We start from the raw sequence: 21565 nt of genomic DNA, 5'->3' as shown, positions 1-21565 counted from the left end.
GAACAGGGGAGATTATTTCATGCTGTATATCTTGCTGACATGTGGAATCAGGAAAAGCAGTCACACTTCTGACTTCCTTTGGGAGTGGCTCCCTCAGCCAAGATACAATTCCCTTAATGAAGCAGCCATGCAGTACCAGGGCAGCCCAGCAGCCTTTGTTGTGATATTCAAATGCTGTATGCATGGCAGTATTTTTCACCAGCTCTACTTGTAATCTTGTTACATTTATAGGTGTGTTGAATTTTCAGGTTTTAAATCATCACAATAAAAAACAGCTCAATCTTTCTCATTTATTTGCAAAAGTCCTATTTTAAATGTAAATGTCCTAGATTTAGGTTTTTTAACTAAAGAAGGAGGTATGATGTAGAAGATACAACAATTAAAACTAGGTACAATACACTTTCACATCTCTGAATGTTTGTTTATTCTTTCAGCTGTTCCCACTTTAAATTCCCCAAATCAAGATAGGAAGTACATGAAAGGCTTGGGCTATTCTGCCTTTCACATCATTAAAATGTAGTGCTGTTCTTAGGGTAAGCTTTGCTGCTGTCTGATAAATATTCATAAAAGTCAATGAATGCAATTCAGCAGAGTTCTGTAATCTCACAAAATAAGTACTTCTACAAAACCCCATCAGCTCTGCTAAAATTGCCTTTACTTTTATACAGTTTTCTCATCTTAAAAAAAAATCAATACTAAGAGTTAAGCATTATATTGTTATATATTACAGGCACAGAATTATTAGAAACTCTTCTTGGATTGTGGCTTTTTAGTCTGTGATAAGAGTAATGTTGCAGAAGCTGACAGATGTTGAAGCAGCACCAAAAAATTAAGGAGCAGTGTAGGGTTCCATAAGGACCGCGGGTCTGTGCCGTGCCTCAGGGAGAGTTAAATGATGTAAAGGGCTGTCTGGTTTAGGTGGGATGGGTATCATTTGCATAAAGTGAACTTAAGCAAGATACAGATATTTGAATTCAACTAAAAGATATTGTAGATATTGTCAAGATAATCTTCCTTGAAGTCTTTCTTTTAAAGCACCAAGAGAAAGTAAACCATGAATGTAACTAAGGATAGTAGTGATCCTGACATTGAGTCTCAGAGTTGAGCTGCAGTGATTTAGCCTGTGCACGTCTGATCACTTTGAAAAACAGTTTTCCCACTGGCGTAGTTCTCCCAGCACACACTTGTCTGCATACCAGCTCTTGTTGTCCTCAGATCAAGGATTTTTGTCAGGCTGTATCTTCGTACCTGCATCAATTACGAGTTTGGCATTTGAATCACTTTTTTTTCCAGACCTGTTTAACAGCAGAGATATTCAAAGGGTGAAATGCATTTGCAGACAGGATGAAATTATGGAACAGGAGAGCAAGTTGTAGTGCTGTTCAGTAAATGACCACAGAAGTACACTTGACAAAAGCATTACTACTGATGCTTCTCCTCCAGTTCAGTAAGGGCGCAAAAAAGAGTATTTTGAGTTGGAGTATTTTGGGGAGTGGTCACGAAGGTGAGTGTTATTTTCTAGCCCTCTCTAGCAGACCCCAAATTGTATCCCCAAGGTCATCCCAGACCCACAGCTGTTCTCAAACCAGCCTGTGTACTCGAGAGTCTTTTGGAAACCTTGGGAAGACTCTTTGAATTGAAGCAAGGACTTCTACTTCACGCTGACAGCTGTAAAGCCTAAACTATGTTTTGACGCCCATCAAGTATGGCCTGGTAAGCCAAACACAGGTGACTGCCTCCCTGGGCATTTTTGTATTTTTCCCACAGAGGCCAGGTGAAATGCATGACCGTATTTTCCTCCCTGTTTCACGCCCTAGTTGGGAGGACAAAAACCCAGGTGGGATTTACCTCCTGCCTTCTGAGGTGCTGGGAAATTGGTAGACGGAGGCTCCTGGGCTGCCTCAGGGCATTAAAGCGCGGTTCCGAAGGGCGCTACTGACGCTTTCCTCAGAGCTGCCATCCCGGCGCTGTTGCTGCGCGGAGGCTGCCGGTGCCACGGTACCCGCGGGGTGGGGAGCGCAGAGCAGCCGGGCCGCCCGAGACCCGCCGGGGCTCCGGGCACCGCAGCGGCCGCGAGCTCCTCGCTCCGGGAGGGGCGGGTGGACGGGCAGCCCCAGGGCCTCGAGGTGGGGAGGCGCTGGGCAGTGGTGGCGGCAGAAGCGTCCCCAGCCGCCTCGTCGCAGGGATCCCGTCAGAGTACTGGGGGCCCCCGAGGAGAGGAATTTGCGAAAGGGGTGATTTCTCCGGGGAAGGCGGGCTGACGCGGGGCTCCGGGGCGAGGAAGGGCTGCTCTGACTCCTCTGCTAAACGCGCCGCCAGGTTGTGCCCCCCCCGCCCGTTGCAGGCCCGTCCTTGCTGTACGCGTCAGCCGGGCGCGAGGCGGAGCTGAGGGAGCGCGACGCGTGCCGGGAACGTGCTGGGGTCGAGGAGGCGGCTGCGAGGACCGATGGATCCCGAGGGCGCGGTGAGGAGCCCGGCGGGGCCGGGCGGCCGTCCCGGAGGGTGGGAGGGCGGGCGGGCAGCGGGACCGTCTCGCTGGGGCGCCCCGGCTCGCGCCCGCCCGCGCGGGGCCGCCATTTTGTGTGGCGGCCTCAGGCTGTTGGGAAGCGGCTGACGGCCCCGGGTGTGCGGGACACGGTACCGGGGCAGCGGGGTCTGCCTCGGACCTTACAGCACACGGACTGTGGAAAATAGAGGTGTTCAGGGAGTTACGTGCGCCTAATCACCAGGCCTTCGTGGAGTTAGGTTGTCTGACCGTCGGTGTGTTGAGTGTAAAAATGAAAATAGTGATTTGCTGACGAGCACTTGCCAGACGTACTAAATAATTCATAAACATATTGATGAAGATACATATCCGTATTATTTGGGGAAAGCGATTAAAAAGGAAGTTTAAAAAACAGTTGAAACAAGTATTTAGGCAAGTGATGTGCTGTTGGCACTTTTTTTTCCCAAATACTGTTTTCTTATTGCCACACTGGTGATAAAGAGGTGGTTATCACAATACAAATTTTAACATGTAGCACTTAAAACTTACTGGGATTTACTGTATTTACTATTGGGAGTTCATAAGTGGTGTGTTTAATTCTTCATTTCTCCCGTTGGGGCTTTTGTATTTGTGGTTTATTTTAATAAATCAACTCTTAAAATGTGTGTGGAGAAAATGCAATTTGGGCTCTTTGAGGTAAGGAATAAATTTTGGCCGTTGTGTCGGCTGCTAATTGTTATAGTTAAATCCAGAAGTTCTCATGCTGAGCACAGTTGCCAGGTGCTTGTACAGTTAAGAGTGTTGTCTTTGGTGTGAGAGATGCAGAATGTAACCTGTTTTGTCCCTCAGGGGCTGTTTGCTGCAAAAGCCAGTCCTCTTGGGGACTGTAGTGACTCTGCTCCTTGCCCCTTAGAGGTGGGGTTTGTTCAGGTTAGTCAGTACTCTAGGTTAGTATTCTATTAGTTAGTCGGAGAGATGCACATTAGATTCTCCTGAGCAAATCAGGTTAACGACCTCGGGTTTTCCTCTGCACCGAGTGTGCGTGGTTTAGTAAATTCAGAAACGACCTGTGTTTTGTTTGAAACTAAAATTGCGTGAACCAAGCTGGATTTCTTGTCTTTAAGATATCCAAAATAATACTGTTAACCCATTACTTAAAATTAGTAGGAGTAATTCTTAGGTAGATAAAGAAATATCAAGTAATCCTATTGGAGAAGTTAGTGACAGTACAATATGGCTGCTTTACAGCTATTATCTCACAGTTAGGGTTGACTTTTTAAGGCAGTGTTAGTTTGTTTTGAGAAGAGCTGCCAATAAAATTGTTTTACGGTTCGTAGGTGTAAGCATGCTGGAAGTTAAAACAACAGGCAGGCTTCACTAAGTAATGATTTCCATGAGGATCCCACTGTACTATGTTCCTTTACTGGGGCAAGGGCAATCTGGTTGCTCTTCTGCAGAGGGAAATTCTGTTCAGACCACTGTGTGCTGTGTTTGTTGGTTGAGAGTGTTGAATTAAAGTACTAGTTAGTCTTCAAGACCTATTCTCATCGGGTGTGTGGAGCTTGTTGATTTTGTGGAGGAATTATGGGTTCTTGGCGCTTGGGAACTGAACCAGAGGCTGTTGCAGAGAAGAGTGTTATGTAGATGTGTGTGAGAGCACAGATTGAGTTAAAAATGTCCATTCTACATAGGCTTAAAATAAGGGCTTCTAAAAGATATTATATTCTGTGTAGTAGAATTCATAACCTGAAATTTTTATAGCAGGGTGCTGTGCAAATTGAGTCAAGATTGGTGTCCAGTTTAGAAGTGTTTGACATTGGACTTCAGACTGCAGTGTATTCACTAAGTTACTGAATTGCTTAAGACTGAGCTTATGTTTAAACACTGAGCTACATTCTGAATCAAAATACATGGTTAATGTTCAGTTGTTCAGCATCTGCTGTGCCTTTCAAGAAATTCTGTATGTATTCTCTGTTGAGAATTGTTTCATTTACTGACAAATTGTTTCATTACTGACAAATAACCTGTAAGATTTTGAAAATATTTTCTTTCAATCAGCAGGCCACTGATCAGATGCAAACAGAATCTTTACCTTCATGTCCCAACCCTGTGTCACCGGTGAGGTTAAATAATTTGATCGGTTCTCCAAGGTTTGGAACAGTTACTCCAAATCGTGTCTTTGTTGGAGGAATTGATTTTAAGGTACTCTTCCCTCTTTTTGCTGCTAAATTATAATTTATAGCCATATAAAAATCAACAGGGGAAAAAAGAGAGACAGAGTCGTGTATTTGTTTAGTTGGTAAGTCCTCTTCACTACAATATCCAAATCTACAGTAGAGAATAAAGCCTTAAGCCTTGATTTGCATAATTGCCTAACAAAGTTGACTGTACATTTAGCTGCTAGAAGCTTTTGACACACCACTTTTTCAGACTTTTATTTTTTCAAAGAAGCTAGCTTTTGTCATCAACAGAGCTCATGGCAGAAAATATGTACAAGGTTTTGTTTATGTATACCACTTAGTGTAATTTAATGAACTGTCAAAATGTTTCATATGGCCAGTGGAGCACAGTCAGTAGCTTTTGTTCCTCTAACACTTCTGGTTTACACAAAGAATTATAGTGGTGTATTCCTCACCACAGTAATTTTCTTAAAGTCAAGAGTTTGTTTTTAAGAGAAGTATGAAAGCTTCTCTGGGTAATTTGCAGTATTTCTCTTAATTCTTAGAATGCTTGTGCCTTTGTGTATTCCCTAAAATCCTCAAATAGCAGTGAACATTGAGCCACTCTTACCTTGTTCAGTTGCTTTTAACATTTCTAACATGCTTAGGGTTAAGGTTTTTTCTTTCCTCCTGCTTTAGGTAATTAATTAAGCCATTGACTTTTGCAAAACGTGCTTGGTTTGCTTAGCTGTTGCTTTGTTTCCACCAAGAGTATCTTCTTTGCCTTAATCCTCCTAGGCTGAGACCTTCTGAGTGCTGACTCATTTGAAGAGGAACAAGAATTGACAGTTCACTCAGACTATTTTGCATACCAAATGCAAGAAATTCCAGAATCTTCTATCTTATTTGGCTGAGATAATTCAAATAGAGGCGTTCATATTTTAAGACGTACAAGACCTTCAGTACATTTGGGCTTTATTAAAGTGGAACAGTAGTTTTTTGTACCAGTAGTAAGCAAGTTACTGGAGCTATAAAAAGACCTCTCTCTGTTCTGTCTTCACTGCAGTTTCAAAGGTTAAAATACTTTCCTGTCTAACTTCAATATTTTTATTGATTATCATACTTATTGTTCATTTTGAAGGGTCTCAGCTTGGTTCAGTTGCTAATAGTTCAAAATTTATTATGAAACTGTATTTTCAACAGCAGTTTAAGCATATTTGTAATCATAAAGAAGATGGAATTTTTTTGCAGAGGGGAGAGGAAATAAAAGGGCTGAAACCTCTATAGCCATTTTAGTTGATCTTCCACTTGGTATAACTCTTTATATCAAATACAGTCTTAAATTTCTGATCTAATTCTCATTTATATGTCAGTCTTGAATTGCTTTCTACCAGGAATCTCATGGCAAAAAGTATTGGGGTTCTTGTTTTGGTTTTTGTTTGGGGTTTTTTTTTTTACACCAAAGATCTTATTCAAGTCAGCTGGGGTGATGGAAAAGATATTGACTTTATTTTTGTGAAAAAGGGAGTTACTTAGTCAACAAAAACTTACTCGCTTTTTAACAAAAACTCTTTCATGATTTTGCCATTTTGTCCATCACCGTGGCAGTGATTCCTGTTAGTAAGGGGAAACATCTGGTCTCTCAAGTTCAGAGAAACATTTCAGCAAGGGAAGTTAGTTGGGAACATTTTCATCTTGGTCTGGAGAGCTCTTTCTTTAGTGGTGCGGGCCATGTGTCATTGACATATGCTAATGCTAAGCCGTTACCTTCCTTAAAGAATCTGACAAGTGCCTTTGTCTTATCATAAGCAGGAAAAGGCAAGTCCTAAACGTGTTTGTCATAAGTTTCTAAATACCATGTTTGTACAGATACTTGCAGGTTTTATTGTGCATCTTAGAACAGTATTTCCTTCTTATTCCCTATTAATGCACTGCTCTGCGCATAAACCTTTGTCTTTCCAAATTCATAGTATTGTGTAGCAAGCCCTCATGTCCTTGGATGATACTTTGAGCACTGATCAATTTCAGACTTGGATGAGGCATTAAACCTTTGATGTACTGGATAGGATTCACTGAATTGTATACAAACAATCAAAGTCATTCACTTAGAAACAAAGCAGTACTCATGGTATACGTTAAGAAGTATAGATGAATGATGCACGCACATAACCATGCTTCTTCCAGTGTTAGGTGTAGCATTATTTGAGGGCTATGTAGAACAAAACTTAAATCTCAAATGTGGTGTTTAGGACACCATATGGGATACATGCTTATGTTGTAAAAGAAGATTCATAGAAGGCAGAGGGGTATTCACATGGCTTAGGTGAGCCTTTGCATTAGAAACTTACTTATTCCCTGCATACTTGGAAGGGGGCAGTTCCTTCCAAGTTCACTTAGAGCACTCTCCATTGAAATAACATTTTCTTACTTATGAGGGGGAGTTCCTATAGTGTGCCTGTACGTATTTGCAGACTCTCATGTTAAAACTACTTCAGAAAGAGGGATCATGTTGTATTCAATGGATTTGACCACTGAATCACTGTGGTTTTGGGGGATTTTTTTTTTTCATTTATGTGGCCTGTGTATATCTTTTATGAAAACCTACATCCTCTGCTGTGTTGCAGTTGAAAGTATGGCAGTGATTTTTCATACTGTAAACTGCTCTAGCATGTAATTAACAAACTAGAATTCAGATCTAGTACACCTGCTTCAGTGATCTTGACTGTAAAAGGGCAGTTGTTACATAAATCTACTAATGAGAAGTTCTAATGGCTTTCTAGAATTATTGTTGAATAATTAATGCAGTAGTTAAATGGGCCCTGAGGCTCATACTTGCTTGTTCTTCTGTCTTCATATACAGGGTTATAATTAATTTGTAGCAAGCTTCACCCAAAGTATGTCCATTAATAGTCTTATGGTAAACATTGAACTAATTAATTGAATTAATTTACTAACTATGCAAACCAACTTTTTCCTTTCCCCCCCGCCCTTCTTCATTTACTGTACTAGACTAATGAAAATGACCTGAAGAAGTTTTTTGCTCAGTATGGCAGTGTGACAGAAGTGAAGATAATAAATGACAGAGCTGGAGTGTCAAAGGGGTTGGTATAGTAGAATAAGTGTGTTGTGGAAATCAAAAATACCAGAAAACTGACTATAGTAAATTTGATTGATTTTTATAGTTTGTAATATTTTATCATTGATATTTCAGTTATTCCATGTATGCAAAAATCTGGTTTTGCTCTTTAATATCTCTATATAAATGTCTCGAATTTGCATAACTAAAACTCTGTTAGTCATCTTGTTATAAGATGAAGCTGTGTGCAACTAGGACAAAATAAATAGTTTCTAGTTTTCTTAATGACTTATTACTTAAGTAGATTGTCCTAGCAAGGTTATTTAGTTATTAAATGTATTTATTACTGAAAGCTGGTATGGAAAGGAGCCTAAAGTGGAGGAAGAGCTGAGATACACCTGATTGTGCTGGAATGCATGGCAGTAACAGATTTTTGTGTGAAGGTTTTTGGAACAGCAGCATAGGGGACAAATCTGACACTAAATCATGATTACATAAAAGGGGGACTGAGACAGGAAGTCACCAATAGGAGAAATGCTGAAGAGCAAATATGGAAAAAGATTAAGATTGCATAGTAAAATTATTGCTGTAACCCAAAGGATGGTGATGTAAATAAGATGAGGAAGTGCACTGCCAGAGAAGGGGGGAAAGAGGGCTGAAGCCAAAAGTAAATGTGCATGAGAGTTTGCACCTCCAGTGTTCTCTCCTGAGCATTAAGGACTGTTTTAATGCTGTCAGAGCTTAGCATGTATCAGCAAGTTACGTGCTGAGCTGCAGTTCCTAGCACAGTGTGCACTTGCATGACATCAGGGACTTTGGTCCCAGGTCTGTCACCAACCTCTTGCTCTTTTACTAAATTCCAAGTACTTGAGTACAAGTGTGTGTGTCCATATAACCCATAATAATTATGCAGTTGTGATTGCCAACATGTGCCTCACAGCAGATATGTTGAAAATTAATTACTTACCATGCTGTTAGGATTTCTGTTGACATCTAAGCACAGGCTTCATTGCTTCTCCTCGACAAGTGATTTAAAAAACTTATGAATTTGTGATTGTCTATTAGTTTATTGTCCAGACAGTCCACAGAATGAAAAGTCTGTGTAGGTAGGGTCCCAAGCAGGAAGATACTTTGTTGTCTTTGAAGACAAATATTTCCATGTTTGTTTAGAGAAGCCAATACAAGGAAAGCCCACAAATTTGAAAGTACAGCTGGTCAGAGATTTACTGAGCCTCTATATTTAAATTAGCATGCAAATGGTCACAAAGAATGATACCTTGTATTGCAAAATCTGATCTGCTAGTAGGAATGGCAGAGGCTCATACCTTCTGTAATCTGACCCTGAGAAATGAGCTCTGAGCCTAACAAATCATGTACAGAAATACTAAAAGTTTTCAAAAAGGTACGAAATTTAGGAAGTCAGTTTTAATGGGGGGAGGGGTGAGGGAGGGTTTTTGGGTTTTCTTATGTATGTATTGTGTACGTTCAGATACTTCCTTTGTACTGGTGGTGCCACCAAGATTACTCTGGGAATGAATTGAGGGGTTTTGGAAAAGCAGGAATTGTGTAGAAAGCCTGTTTGATTTACAGGAAAATTCATAGGTAATGGCTATATCTGCATCACTGCTTTTTCAGAACTCAGTTTAAAATAGTGGATTGTGCTTGTGGAAGTGTGGAGCATTCACAGTTGTCGCTGAAGTAGGTGGGAGCTGTACAATGAATTACAGTATAATGTTAACTTTAAAAATCCCAAGTGTCTCATCTTTGATCACCACAAGTGAAAGGTTTAGATCAAAATCTTTGATTAATAGCAATGAAGGAATTTAAGACATAGGCTGAGTAACAAGAACAGCTGGTCATTCATGGTGATATATTGCCACATACTTGAATGTAATAAGGAATATGCTAAGAATAGTTCTTTACTTTTTTTTTACTCATTAGTTTACCTTGTGATGTCACTTTTACTGTACATGAAGTAACAATAAGCTGTTTGTAAATACAAACTTTAGAGGCTTAGCTGCTGTCATTTTTATTTAGGTATGGCTTTGTTACATTTGAAACCCAAGAAGAGGCACAGAAGATTTTACAAGATGTAAGTGATAAGTCTCCATGGTGTTTGTCTCTTAAATGGAATATTTCATTTCATACTAGGCCTGAGTAGTCTGGTCCTCTGTTTGCAAGTTACATTTGAAGATGAACTTGGTCTGATAGTTAATAAAATGGTTTAAAGAGATCTAAGATAAGATTTATACTGAGATATTCTGGAACTAAGGATGGAAGTTCTAGTTCATAGTACTGTTCTTGACTTCGACATTGGTCTTTATTTTCTTAGTCTATATGTGGTCTATAGTACATGTAGAGCTAGAAAACTTTTCAGATTTCACTGCTGTCAAGATTTTTGTATGGAAATTAGGAAGCTAACTGCTGTCTTTTATTCTGATGTGTTTGTCAGACCTGATGTAATTCTTTTTAATAACAGTTAGGTTCCCTTGAAGTCTTCAATGATGAAGCTCGAGTCATGTAGTTTTTGTTTCTCTTAGCTATGTTACTGTCTCGATGCTCCTTGTAGAGCTTCCCTTGAGACATGGTTGGGTCTTCAGTTCATTTTGTTTTGTGAAATGTGTGCTCTTGTATTTTGATTGGAATCAGTCAGGATTTAGTCATTCATGTGAGGGTATCAAGGTGCAGGGGAAAAAACCTGAGAAGATGGCACCTGAGACATGCAAATTGCCTTCTCACAATTAGAAGGCTGGTTAAAATGTTGGAAATTCCAACCCTTTGTTTGAAGTTGGTGGTGCTAAAAAGGTATATAAGCAGGAACTTCTTGAGTCAGCTGGCTTTCTGCCCTGGCTTTTTTTTTTAATTGCTTTATTTCTGTAAACTAAACACCAGTGGTACTGAGTACCATTTTGAATATGGCTTAGGATTTTTGTTCCTTTTGTAAGTGGAAGGCTGCTTCATGTGAAGTCTTACTGATGTCTTACTTTGCCTGCCATAAGTCCTTTAATTTAGATGTCCTACAGCTCTATCACCATTTTCATCTCAGCATATTTCTACTATTTTGTATTCATCTTAATATTGTGTAGCATCTAGGTCTTTCTCCATCTTAAGATGAGTTTCTAGGCTTCAATTTATGTATGAAATTAATGGGTTTTTGTTTTAAACTCTTGAATTTCTTTTTATATGAAACTCTGATAATCCTCTGATTTTTTTTGTCCTACTCTTCTATTATGAGTAATGTCTCCAGAATTTCCTTTTATGTTGCAGTCTTCTAAATATGTGTTAGTATTAAAAACAGACCTTGAGGCGTTTCGCCAGGTTCCAGACACATATCCTGGGGTCTGGTTTCAGCATAACTGCTCTCATGCACAGTGTATCTAACCTACAAAGAACCTTGTCTACTTGTGATTTTTCCCTTCTCAGATGCCTAGATTTGTGTAGAAAATAATAACGTCTTCTTTCTTTAATTCTAGGCTAAAAAACTCAGCTATAAGGATAAGAAATTGAATATTGGCCCAGCAATAAGAAAACAAGTGCGGAGTCCTAATGCTCGTATGTATTTTTACTTGCGTTTGTGTATTGTTGATATAAGTTTTTAACCAAGACGTGCCTGGTCTTGCACTGCACTAATGCTGCGTGCGGAATATGCTCTGAATGGTTTGCAGTGGAAGTAAATGCATGCCAGTGGAAATGTTGGAATAAATAGGTTTATGGTCTCTTGGTTCTTTAACCTCTCAATATGTTGTTTCTTTTACTGTATTGGAGAGAGTTACCTATCTAGGAATAAACTGAATGAAAACTCAAGTTGCCTGGCAGAACCTTAAATCTGAACATTTAGAGTGTCCTCACAGGTTCTACAGGATAAAGCAGGAGCTGTTGGTTAGTTGCATTGTTATTCATTGATTTATTTGTTACCAAAATCCATCAGGATTGTTGCATCTTTCTTTCTTTGAGAGAAACCATAAGGAATGGGTGGTTGCAGTCCCCACTCTCTTCTTGAGCTGTTTGTTCTAAGATCTTAAAAGTGAAAGTATAGGCTATAAATACCAGCTTTTAAGATGCAATCTGTGAGTTAGCCCTCAGTAAGGGCTATGTGTCAGAGATGTGAAATAGATTTCCTTTCTAAGTGCAGCAGGCAGTGAAGTGTACTTTGGGACTTTGCTTCAGTATTTGTTGTATGGTACCTTTTGAAAGAGTTAGGAAAAACCCATCCTTTTGCTCATCTTCATTCTGAGGCCAGAATACAGAAGAATGTTGGTTTAATTCTGAAGCTTTCTTTAGTTTCTGTCATGCTGTCTGTTAGAAGTAGCTAATGTGTACGCTAAAGCTGTTGCTGAGACACTTCCTGAAGACAGGAGGTTTGCCTCCTCCTTCCCCCACTTATGCTTAGCTATGCCCTTTTCCCTTGTATAAGTGCATTACTTGTCTGGGGAAAATGAAATACTTGCTCCAGCTGTGTAGTTTCTTTGCTCTAGAAATTATTCAGTGTGATCTTTGCTCAGTCATCAAGAGATTGCATGCAATTTTCTTTCTGTGCTTTGTTTCACTTTCCATCTTTGACTTCTACTTTCTCAATTGTTTGCCTGACTTGTGGGGCTTCTCTCCTCTGACTCTTGTGATGAATGTGTATATTGATAGGAAAGGGGCATATCTCTGTGTTTTAGTTGAGACATGAGGCAACAGAGGGGTAAACCAAAAATCTTAAGAAAAGCTTTTTGAAGAAAGCTGCTGCATTCTTTTGAGATCTGTGGACCTGTTCCACTACCTGTTGTCTGTCATGCCTAGGATAGATCTGTGATATAAGATGCTGTTGGCATCCAGACACATCCTAGGGCCTGGTTTCAGTGTGTCTGCTCTCTTGTTCAGTGTGCCTAACCTCAGTCACCAGGATGCTTTGTCCTACTGCAACTCACCAGGGGTTCATGAAGCCAGAACACCTAGACTTGCAGTATCACTGTAGAACTGTGATTCCATTATATTTAACAGAATTAAATGGCTAGACAATATACTGTTGTCCTCTATAGCCTACATGTATAGTGCTTGTCTTTCATATTAAGCAAAATGATTTTTAGCTCTTCTGTCATCATAGGACCACTTGTGGTAAGAGCTTTGAACATACTGGAAGGGCCACCTGGTTTGCTTTACCCCAGCATCAAAATGTATTTTGTCATCCCAGTGAGTTTTCTGTGTTTGATGGAGAAGATTATTTTTCTTTCCCAGAGGCTTATTCAACACTGGCAGAAAGTTTGTGCAATGTACTTGGTAGTTAGTAAAGTGGACAGGATTGTTGGCTGTGGGGTTGTGTTGATCACCTTGTTTGAGATACCAGTAAGTGCTATTCTAGATTGCTTACTGGAGCTACAACAGCCTTTAGTTTTTCTGAGGTGTGCTTAACATTCTCCTAACAAACATCTTAGCCTGTCTATGGATAATATTTCAGCTGTATTGTATCCAAGTGTCTTAAGGCTTTTCTAGGAATTAGTCAAATTCTTACTATCAATAAAAGCTCTTGAATTCCTGTGGGACTCTTCTTGGTCTTCCACTGAGTATTCTGGTGATCTCTGCAGTGTTCTGTCTGTTCATAAAATGGAACTTAATGGTGGCTCTTACCTTTCAAGGCAAGATGAAAAACTAAACCTAACTTAGCACAGAAAAAATCAGGAAGAACACAATATAAACAATATCACTATTTTGTGAATTCAGTTTGAGTTACAGAATTAATTTTCCCTTTTTCCTCTAGAGAAGTCTCCCCATATTATGTGTTCTGTTCAGTAATTTATATGGATGTCATCTTCTACAGCCCTTCCCATCTAGCTCTGGAGGCATCCTGTGGCTGTCTGCTTTCATGATAGTGTTTGAGAGGGAATTGCCACACTGCTCCATGTTCTTTTCTTTGAATGTTTTCTTTCTCTAAAGATCAGAAATTATCTTCTTTTTTTTCATGATGTACACATCTAAAAGTTATTTGTAAGTAAGTTTTAAAATATTTATTCCAGGTTCTGCTGTAACACCCCAAGCTGGTACAATGTATGCAACTACTGCTGTATCACCAGAAGCTGGTACAATGTACTTAACCACTTCGAGTGGCTATCCATATGTTTACCATAATGGAATGGCTTATTTTCATACATCTGAAGTCTCTCCTATTCAGCAGCCATGGCCAGTAAGTAATTTATTTTGGTGTATATATGCTTTTCTGTGGAGCCGGATAACTGCAGTGTTTTCAAGTCCCTCCTGCTTCCAGTTTCCTCAGCTATGCCTCATATTAGATGTTTAAATGGCTTCCTTATATTAGACTGTTTATTTTGTGAATTGTTTTTTTTAAATATCACTTCAGTTTATTTTGCTTCTTCAGGGGACTTCTGCTTTGGTATGACCTATTGAACGGGATAGTTCATAATCAATTTGGGCCTTGGCCCAGGAGTAAGTTTTACTATCTCTACATAGTGATGGCCTAGTGCTTTCTGAAAAGCTCTTAAGTGAATATGCTAGAGATTTTTGTTTGATCTAACATAGGGCCTTAGAAACACTGGGTTTGAAGGAGCTTAAATGTAGGTTAAAACTTGGTAAATCATTCACAGAAGGGAGTGGAGGTGGTTCAGCATTACAGTGCTCCAGAGCTGTGTGTAATAGGAGTGACAGTTTATGAAATTGCTGCATTAAGATTTGTAACTTCTTTTCTTTTGAAGTCTCGCTCTGTTTCCAGTTCACCTGTGATGGTTGCTCCACCTGTTTATCAGTCTCCTACGTACCATTATCAGGTATCTGTTTTAAAATGATCTTCGGGCCATCACTAGTCCTCCAGCCATGCAGTACTATTTGCAGTTTATTCTTAGGAGATAAAAAGACTGTTCATAGTAGCAGTGTGAAACATTTTAACTTCATTGAAAACTGTATTCTAGTGAAGAGTCTGTTTTGCTTATGTAGCTGCATGAAAGTATAATAAATTACATTTTCTTTTGTGTTGCAAGACATCTGGCTTGGTAGCATCCTTTTATCATCTAAGCCAAACTCCTGCTCAGAGTAGGGCTGGTTGGATCAGGTTCCTTAGGTACTTGTCCAGTTGGGTTTTAAGTAGCTCCAATGATACATTCCACACAACATTTCTGGATAGCGTCTTCCTATACTTGACCCTTCTCATGGTAAAAGACTTTTCCCTTAATGCTACAACATTTTTTAGTGTTCCAGCTTGGGTCCGTTGATTCTTGTGCTCTGAGCACCTCTGTTGAGAATCTGACTTAAGTATTTTTGAAGTTTGTGAAATGGCCAAGTTGGAGGCTGAGTGGAAATAAACAAAACCATGTTCCTGAATAATCTGGGGCTTAATGAAAATCGTATTTCCTCTTTTTAGTTGAGAATTAATTACATGTTTGAGAATAGTGTTCTAGGGCTATTCATTTGTTCTTCACCATGTTAGTGACATCTTCTTGTTTGATTTTTAGGCACCAACACAGTGTCTTTCAAGTCAGTGGCAGTGGTCTGTTCCACAGGTAAATACAGTTCATTACTGCAGCATTTTACCATTACTTTTCACCTAGTTTAAAGGTATGCTGTGCCTTATGTAAGAGTGATATTTCCCACTATTCACAACTTGGTTGAAATGAGTATTAATTGCTGTATTTTAGCAATATATTTACGATGTTTACTGCTACAACAAAAGGCATAAAATAGCATCTGTTGAAACATTAAATATAAATCTGACTTAAAGAAAACATCTTCCCCTGCCTTCCATTTAGCAAAATATTTGTATTAAATTACCTAATAAATTCCTTAGAAGCAGGTAAAAACTGCTAAATTTTGCCTGATTAAAGAAATGGGTATTAACTTGCCTGTTAACTGGTATTAACTGTGATGTTTCATAGGAGTATTGTTAGCAGAAGCATGTGGACACACACAGGGTGAAATTAGACCCAGACCCTTGAAACAGGAAGAAGAAATTGTTAACTTAGTCATTGTGAGGAGAGGGTTTATCTGTTCCATGAAAGAGCAGCTTATTATGGAAATATTGACATTTGAGTAACTTGAAGAGTTTGAACCTGAAAGGAGGACCAAGTTCCTTATGCTTGAACTGTTACAATGCAGCCTTATTACTTCAGTAGCAGCCAGCCTTATGCAGTCTGTTCCACTCTAATAGATCAATCTGCTGCTTTGAAATCAGAGTGCTGAATTATGGAGATACTGAGATTATTTTAAAACAAGAAAAACTTTTGTCAGTGTTGGAATGGAAAATTTAACTGTAGTATGTTTCTGTGATCTTGAGATTAACTGTGAATTTTAAAAGTTTTAGTATTTTACAACACTTTCCAAAATGTAAATAAATCTGAAAACTACATAAAATTAAAGGACATTTTTTTTCTCCTACCTGACCTTTCTATCCACTTCCCTCTCACTTAATTTCTTTAGGTTACCAAAGATTTTTTGACACTTTTTTAAAACTTCATTTTGTTTATATGTAGCAAAGACGACTGTAAAATAAGCTTTTCTTTTCATCCTGCTTAAATCATAAAATTTATTAGAATAATGTTTTATTTCAGTCTCCTACCTCTTCACCTCCACTCCTGTATCTGCAACCATCTGAAGTCTTTTATCAGCCAATAGGAATTAACCAGGAAGGTGGATGTATATCTCCACCTCTCCTAATGGAAGCTGCAGTTCCTGAGGTATTTTTTAAAAATGTGAAAAAGTGTACTGAGAATTGAAGTGCTTATTTACAAGTGAAAAATAAAATCTTTTATTTTAAGTACTGGCTGTTAGAGCAGTTAGGTTCCAGTACTTATGTTGCTGTTAAATAATTTCAGGTGTGCTCAAGTTAGAATTTCCCTTCCTGTCTAGGAGAATGCTTTGATTCTGAAATATTTGAGAGTCTCAAATGGATTACAGACAGCCATATAAGGACTTGTCAATTGGTTTTGTTTGCAAGTAATGTTTCAGTAAAATGGGAGTTCATTCTTTGGCATGTTTGGTTTAGTATCCCTGAACCACAGTAGTTTCCTGGAGTAATTCTGTGAGTAGAAGCTTGTTTCTAAATATTCTGATGATCTGAATTAATTGAGTGCTTTATTGTACTTTAAAAATCTCCACAACATTAGAAATGCTACTGATATAGAAGCAAAAAAACTAAACAATGAATATTTAATCATTCAATCTCTTCATAATTGGATATTAAAATGACAGTAAATGGCTACAGAAAAACTTAATCACAACACAATTTCAGTTTGGTATTAATTGGTACTTCTCAAATATTCATTCCTCATGAACAGGGAGGCCAAAATAGATGTTAAATTAGGACATCTAATTATTAATACCAGTAATCAAGTATTGTTACAAAAGTAAATGGGTATTTTATTCCTACAAGAGAAGTTCCAAAACTGGTATTTCAGACATCTCAAGTGGAAAATTCTGAAATACTGAAGTAATTTAATTTCCCTACAAAGATACTGAATAATACAAGGCTTGCGTTATGGGGCTTTTTCTTCCTTTTTGAAAATGCATGAATCTTGATATTTATTTTATAGTCATAATCTTATTAACAGTACTGTTTTACCTTTAGTATTTCATGAATCAGTTATAAACTTGTACAGAGATCTGAAACCTGTGAGCACTAAGAAAATAGATGAAATTATTTAAGGAATATTTAAAGGGCTCTTGGTTTACAGGTAGGCAATTTGTTCATGTTAAAGGAAGCAGTGTGTCAGATTTTGGAAAAATGATGTAAAATTCCAAGAACAGTTTGTATTAATTGTATGTAAATATTTTACTAGTGTGATAGTGCTGAGAATTACATTTTAATGTGTTAATCTACACATTTAAACACTGTTCCCAATTAGAGCTGAGTGAAATGGATTTGTAATTGAGAAGCTGCTACTTCTCTAGCTGCTACTTTGAGGAAAGTGATTTGTGACACTGGTGAAAATAAACTAAGTTTACTAGACTTTACTGATCAGTGGGGAAAACATAGATTTAAATATTGAAATTGTGGTTTTTAAAAAGTCAGTAGTTCAGATAAGCATAGCCCACAGTTTGAAGCTTTAAGGAATCTGAATTTAAATGAAAAGCTTAAAAACTAACATTGTGAAACAAGCTTTTGTGCTAATTTTTTGTATTTTTTTATACCAGCTGTATTCTGATCATGGAGTTCAAACACTTCATCACCAGCCCTATGTCCAGAGTCACATAGCCATGCCTGCAGCTGTGAGTATCAAACTGAGATAGTTAAAGCAAGCATGGCAGTATTGCTGTCTTCTTTCTCGAAGCAGTGACAGTAAGACAAGAGGGAAATGGATGAAAAGGTCTTTTATTAATGAATTGATAAATAAGGAAATGGGAAGCGTTGGGGAGAAGCTGAGATTTTTCTTCACTTGAAGTTTTGTTACGGAGGGACAAACATGTTACTTATTTTGGAACTTTTTGGGGAAACTAAGAAGTCAAAACATGACTAGTTATTTTAAGACAGCTACAAAGTAAACTGCAAATAAGAAATATTTTGAGAGAAATTGGGGAACCTCATTCTGATCTTTGAAATGGTGGTTACAAATCCTAGTTTATTTCTCTGGGTCTTGATATCACATTCATTACTTCAGCCTTAAAAAAGTGCCTAATGTTGTGAATAGTTGAGATTTTGAAACACGGAGAATGAAAAACCATTCCAGTCAGTCACCTCTGGGTGTTTTTCTGTGCAGTTCTGATTTAGAAAGGCCATGTAAATATTATTCTATGTCACCTGATGGAAGTCGTTGGATTCTTTTGGTTCCCAGTTTAAGGTCCTCTTATCTAAATTAATAAGGCTATTCACACCATGCATGAAAAAATGTCAAAACTGATTGGCCCTGATGAGAGAGGTCTAAAGTTGTCAGTATTTATACTTATTATAGCACTTCCTCTTCTGTGAAAGGTGCTTACTCAGCTGCAAGTGAAAAACATGAGTGGATAAAAGCCATGTTATAAGCTCTCTTTTCCACATTTTTGATTAATTTTACTTTTCTTAGCATTTTTTCTAGATTATTGTGTAACAATAAGTACTGGATATTGCCAGCAGAGGGGGCTGTAACCTAAGCGTTGTCTTGGACTAAAGTGCCCTATATTTCCTGTTTTCTCAGAAGTCTTGTTACCTAGAATTGAAACCCTGCTTTGTTCAGGTCTCAAGTAGATTCACAGATAGTTAAACCCTTCCAAAGGCTTACTGAATTCTGATAATTTTATTTGTTACAGCTTGATGCTAAATAGCCTTTGATCTTTAAGTTTTATTTAGTTAGCTTCATTTGCTACTAACTGGTAGTTCTGAAATACAACTCTCCCTTTTAAATTTTCATGTTACATTTTCACATACCCACTTGGAGTTTGAATATGTTTCCCAGATAATGAATATGATCAGCTTATATTGTCTGTCAGTGTGGCTGAGCTCTCAACAATGATTGGAAAAGTCAAATGTTGTCAGCACACTGCTATGTGTTAGGCAAGTGGCTGTGTCATTACCACCTGCTCCCCAGCTGCAGAAGACGGCTGCCTGGTGGCTGTAGTCTTCTTAAAATACCTCAACAAATATATCTCTGCTTGAAAACTGCCAAGTAGTGGCTGTGTAAAAGAAGCAGGTTCCTGAAGTAATGACTGTACCTTGAAGGTAATCTGCTAATTGCTTCTCCTGCCTTCTGTATTCCCAGTGCAATTCCTGTGCTTTGTGCTAGGAGCTGTAAGTCAGGTGGTGAGATTAGGATGCTACAGCCAGTATCCAGATATTTTGGCAGTTGTAGACTTCTTACAGCTTTCAAATGCAGCTCACACCAGATCATTCTCTCTGTTCTACCATCAGTAGACCCAGTAGTAACCATTGAGTTACATCAATAAAATGTTATTTTTAGTACATAGTTTTTAATAGTGCTAAATGACAATTAGAGGACAACATTCTCCAACTTGGAACTGTAAATAATTTGAGATCCTAATTTGGTATTTAAGATCAGGTTTGAATCAAAAATACTAATACCATCCCTGTGATCATGTGTTTGCTAATGATATTGAATATTATTTACTTCAGGCTGAATTCTTTTGGCAGTTAATAGAATGTTCTGTTGGTGAGCATGTGGAAGTGACTTCATATATTCACATCTATACAAATGGATAAGGTTAACATAACTTTGTTTTTAGGAAGGGAGAGGATGTCTCTTCTCTACTGGATGTTTCAGATCCTATATCATCTAATATGGAGATGAATGTTTGGATGCTTCCAGAGACTATATGTGAAATAGTGTCTGGTAGTAAAAGTTACGTGGTCTATAGTACCAGTGGAAATGTGGAGGATTGAAATTTGTGATCTTTGCTTTCAGGCTCAAGAGAAATATCTGTAAGTTAAGTTTTGGGTTTGCTGAGCAATTATCTTTGAGTTCTGAGGCACTGGCCTGGTAAATGTTTGTATATTTTGTGTGTATATGAGGGAGACCCCTGAGGCATGGGGAACTGAGCACACAGTTGCAGTCTACAGAGTGAGCAAAGTGTAAGAGGTTCTGGCACATGGAGGGGAGTGGGTGAGTAGGGTTTGTTTTGTTTCATGCTTTTAGATTTTTTTTTTTCTTATCTACCTTTTTGAGCTGCAGTGCCTCCTTTGAGGGATAGGCATGGTTCTAGTCTGTCACAGTTACTGCTTTTCCCATAGTCTGTGTCAAACAGTATTTTTGGCTGGTATCAACAGTACCAGATAGTAAAGTGTCATTTGCAGTATAGTTCATGGATATTTGCATTCAGATCATAATAGTGCATGATGGTCTTGGGGTTGTGAGTGTTTTGTAAATTTAACTGAATGTAGCACACTGGTTTTCTCTGAAGTTAAGAGTAATAAGGGAAGATTTGTGTTTTGTGTGTATAAAACACATAAATGTGTGCTTATAAATGTTTGTGTAGATAGATGTGCAATTAGATTTATGTAAATTGTCTTTCATAAGAGTTCTGGTGTAATCATTTGGGGAAAGTTTAGTTATTTTATACTAGTACTGCATGTTATTGCCTGATATTCCATCTGAAACAATAAAAAATATTACAGCATATTTTCTGTATAGGTAAGTGAAATTGAAAGAGGCTAAGCCTTTTGTTTAAAGATATGTTAGTCAAAGAAATTTGAAGCTAAACTTATAGTTGTATGATTGCCAAGAGACTTGTCACCAGCTGCAGCTAGGCCTGTTGCCTCTAAAATGGCTATTTTAAACTCCACTGAAACCATACTTGCTCATTTGATATTAACATGGAAAGGTGCGGGTGGTGCATGCTTTTTCTCATGCTGTTTCATTCTGTGTTCTCCTTACAAACTTCTCCTTTTCTGTTAGTTTGCTCTTACTTCAGTTCAGTAGGTTTTTTTCTTTTGTTTTCTCTGAACTCTGTTCTTGCTTTTCTTGATGATCCTATGGAGCATTCACTATTAAAGCATTTGTGCCACTCCAGTCTATCTATACTGATTAATTTTTTTTTTTGTGTCCAGTCCTTCCTGTGTGGCTGAGATCCATCATCAACATACCAGCTAGCAGCTGCCAGTTGTGGAATTTGGGGTCAGTTGTTTAATTGCAATGTTTGCTATTTAGGAATTGGTGAATAATAAAACATGCTCAGATCTAGCACAGCCTGCAGCATTAGTTAGCTGCTTCCTGCAGTTTGACACTTGCTAATAATTCTCTTCATAAAATGAACTCTATATAACCAGTGTCATTCATTCCTTGAATGATAATGTATATGTAAATTCCATCACCATTTTCTTTTTAGTTTAACTGCCTGAAATTTATATGGGTTTGGGTTGTTTTCCTTCAACAAGGATGAAATTTTCAGTACTTCCAATGTATAATTTTTGTTTCTGAAAACTGTTTTAATTCC

General features: G+C 38.2%; 1 protein-coding gene across 1 annotated transcript; it reads left to right on the top strand.

Moving 5' to 3' along the window:
* Positions 1 to 4558: 4558 nt before the first annotated feature.
* On the top strand, positions 4559 to 21197 carry BOLL (boule homolog, RNA binding protein; the record flags this gene model as incomplete). Its single annotated transcript, XM_082285374.1, has 10 exons — positions 4559 to 4687; positions 7654 to 7745; positions 9758 to 9812; positions 11194 to 11272; positions 13717 to 13883; positions 14410 to 14481; positions 15163 to 15210; positions 16255 to 16380; positions 17837 to 17911; positions 21180 to 21197. The coding sequence occupies 10 exons, from the start codon at positions 4559 to 4561 to the stop codon at positions 21195 to 21197; spliced, it is 861 nt and encodes a 286-aa protein (XP_082141500.1).
* Between the last annotated feature and the right edge of the window lie 368 nt (positions 21198 to 21565).

This window comes from Coloeus monedula, assembly GCF_965178545.1.
Source record: "Coloeus monedula genome assembly, chromosome: 7".
Taxonomy (NCBI): domain Eukaryota; kingdom Metazoa; phylum Chordata; class Aves; order Passeriformes; family Corvidae; genus Coloeus; species Coloeus monedula.
This window is presented reverse-complemented; position numbering and strand designations above follow the sequence as displayed.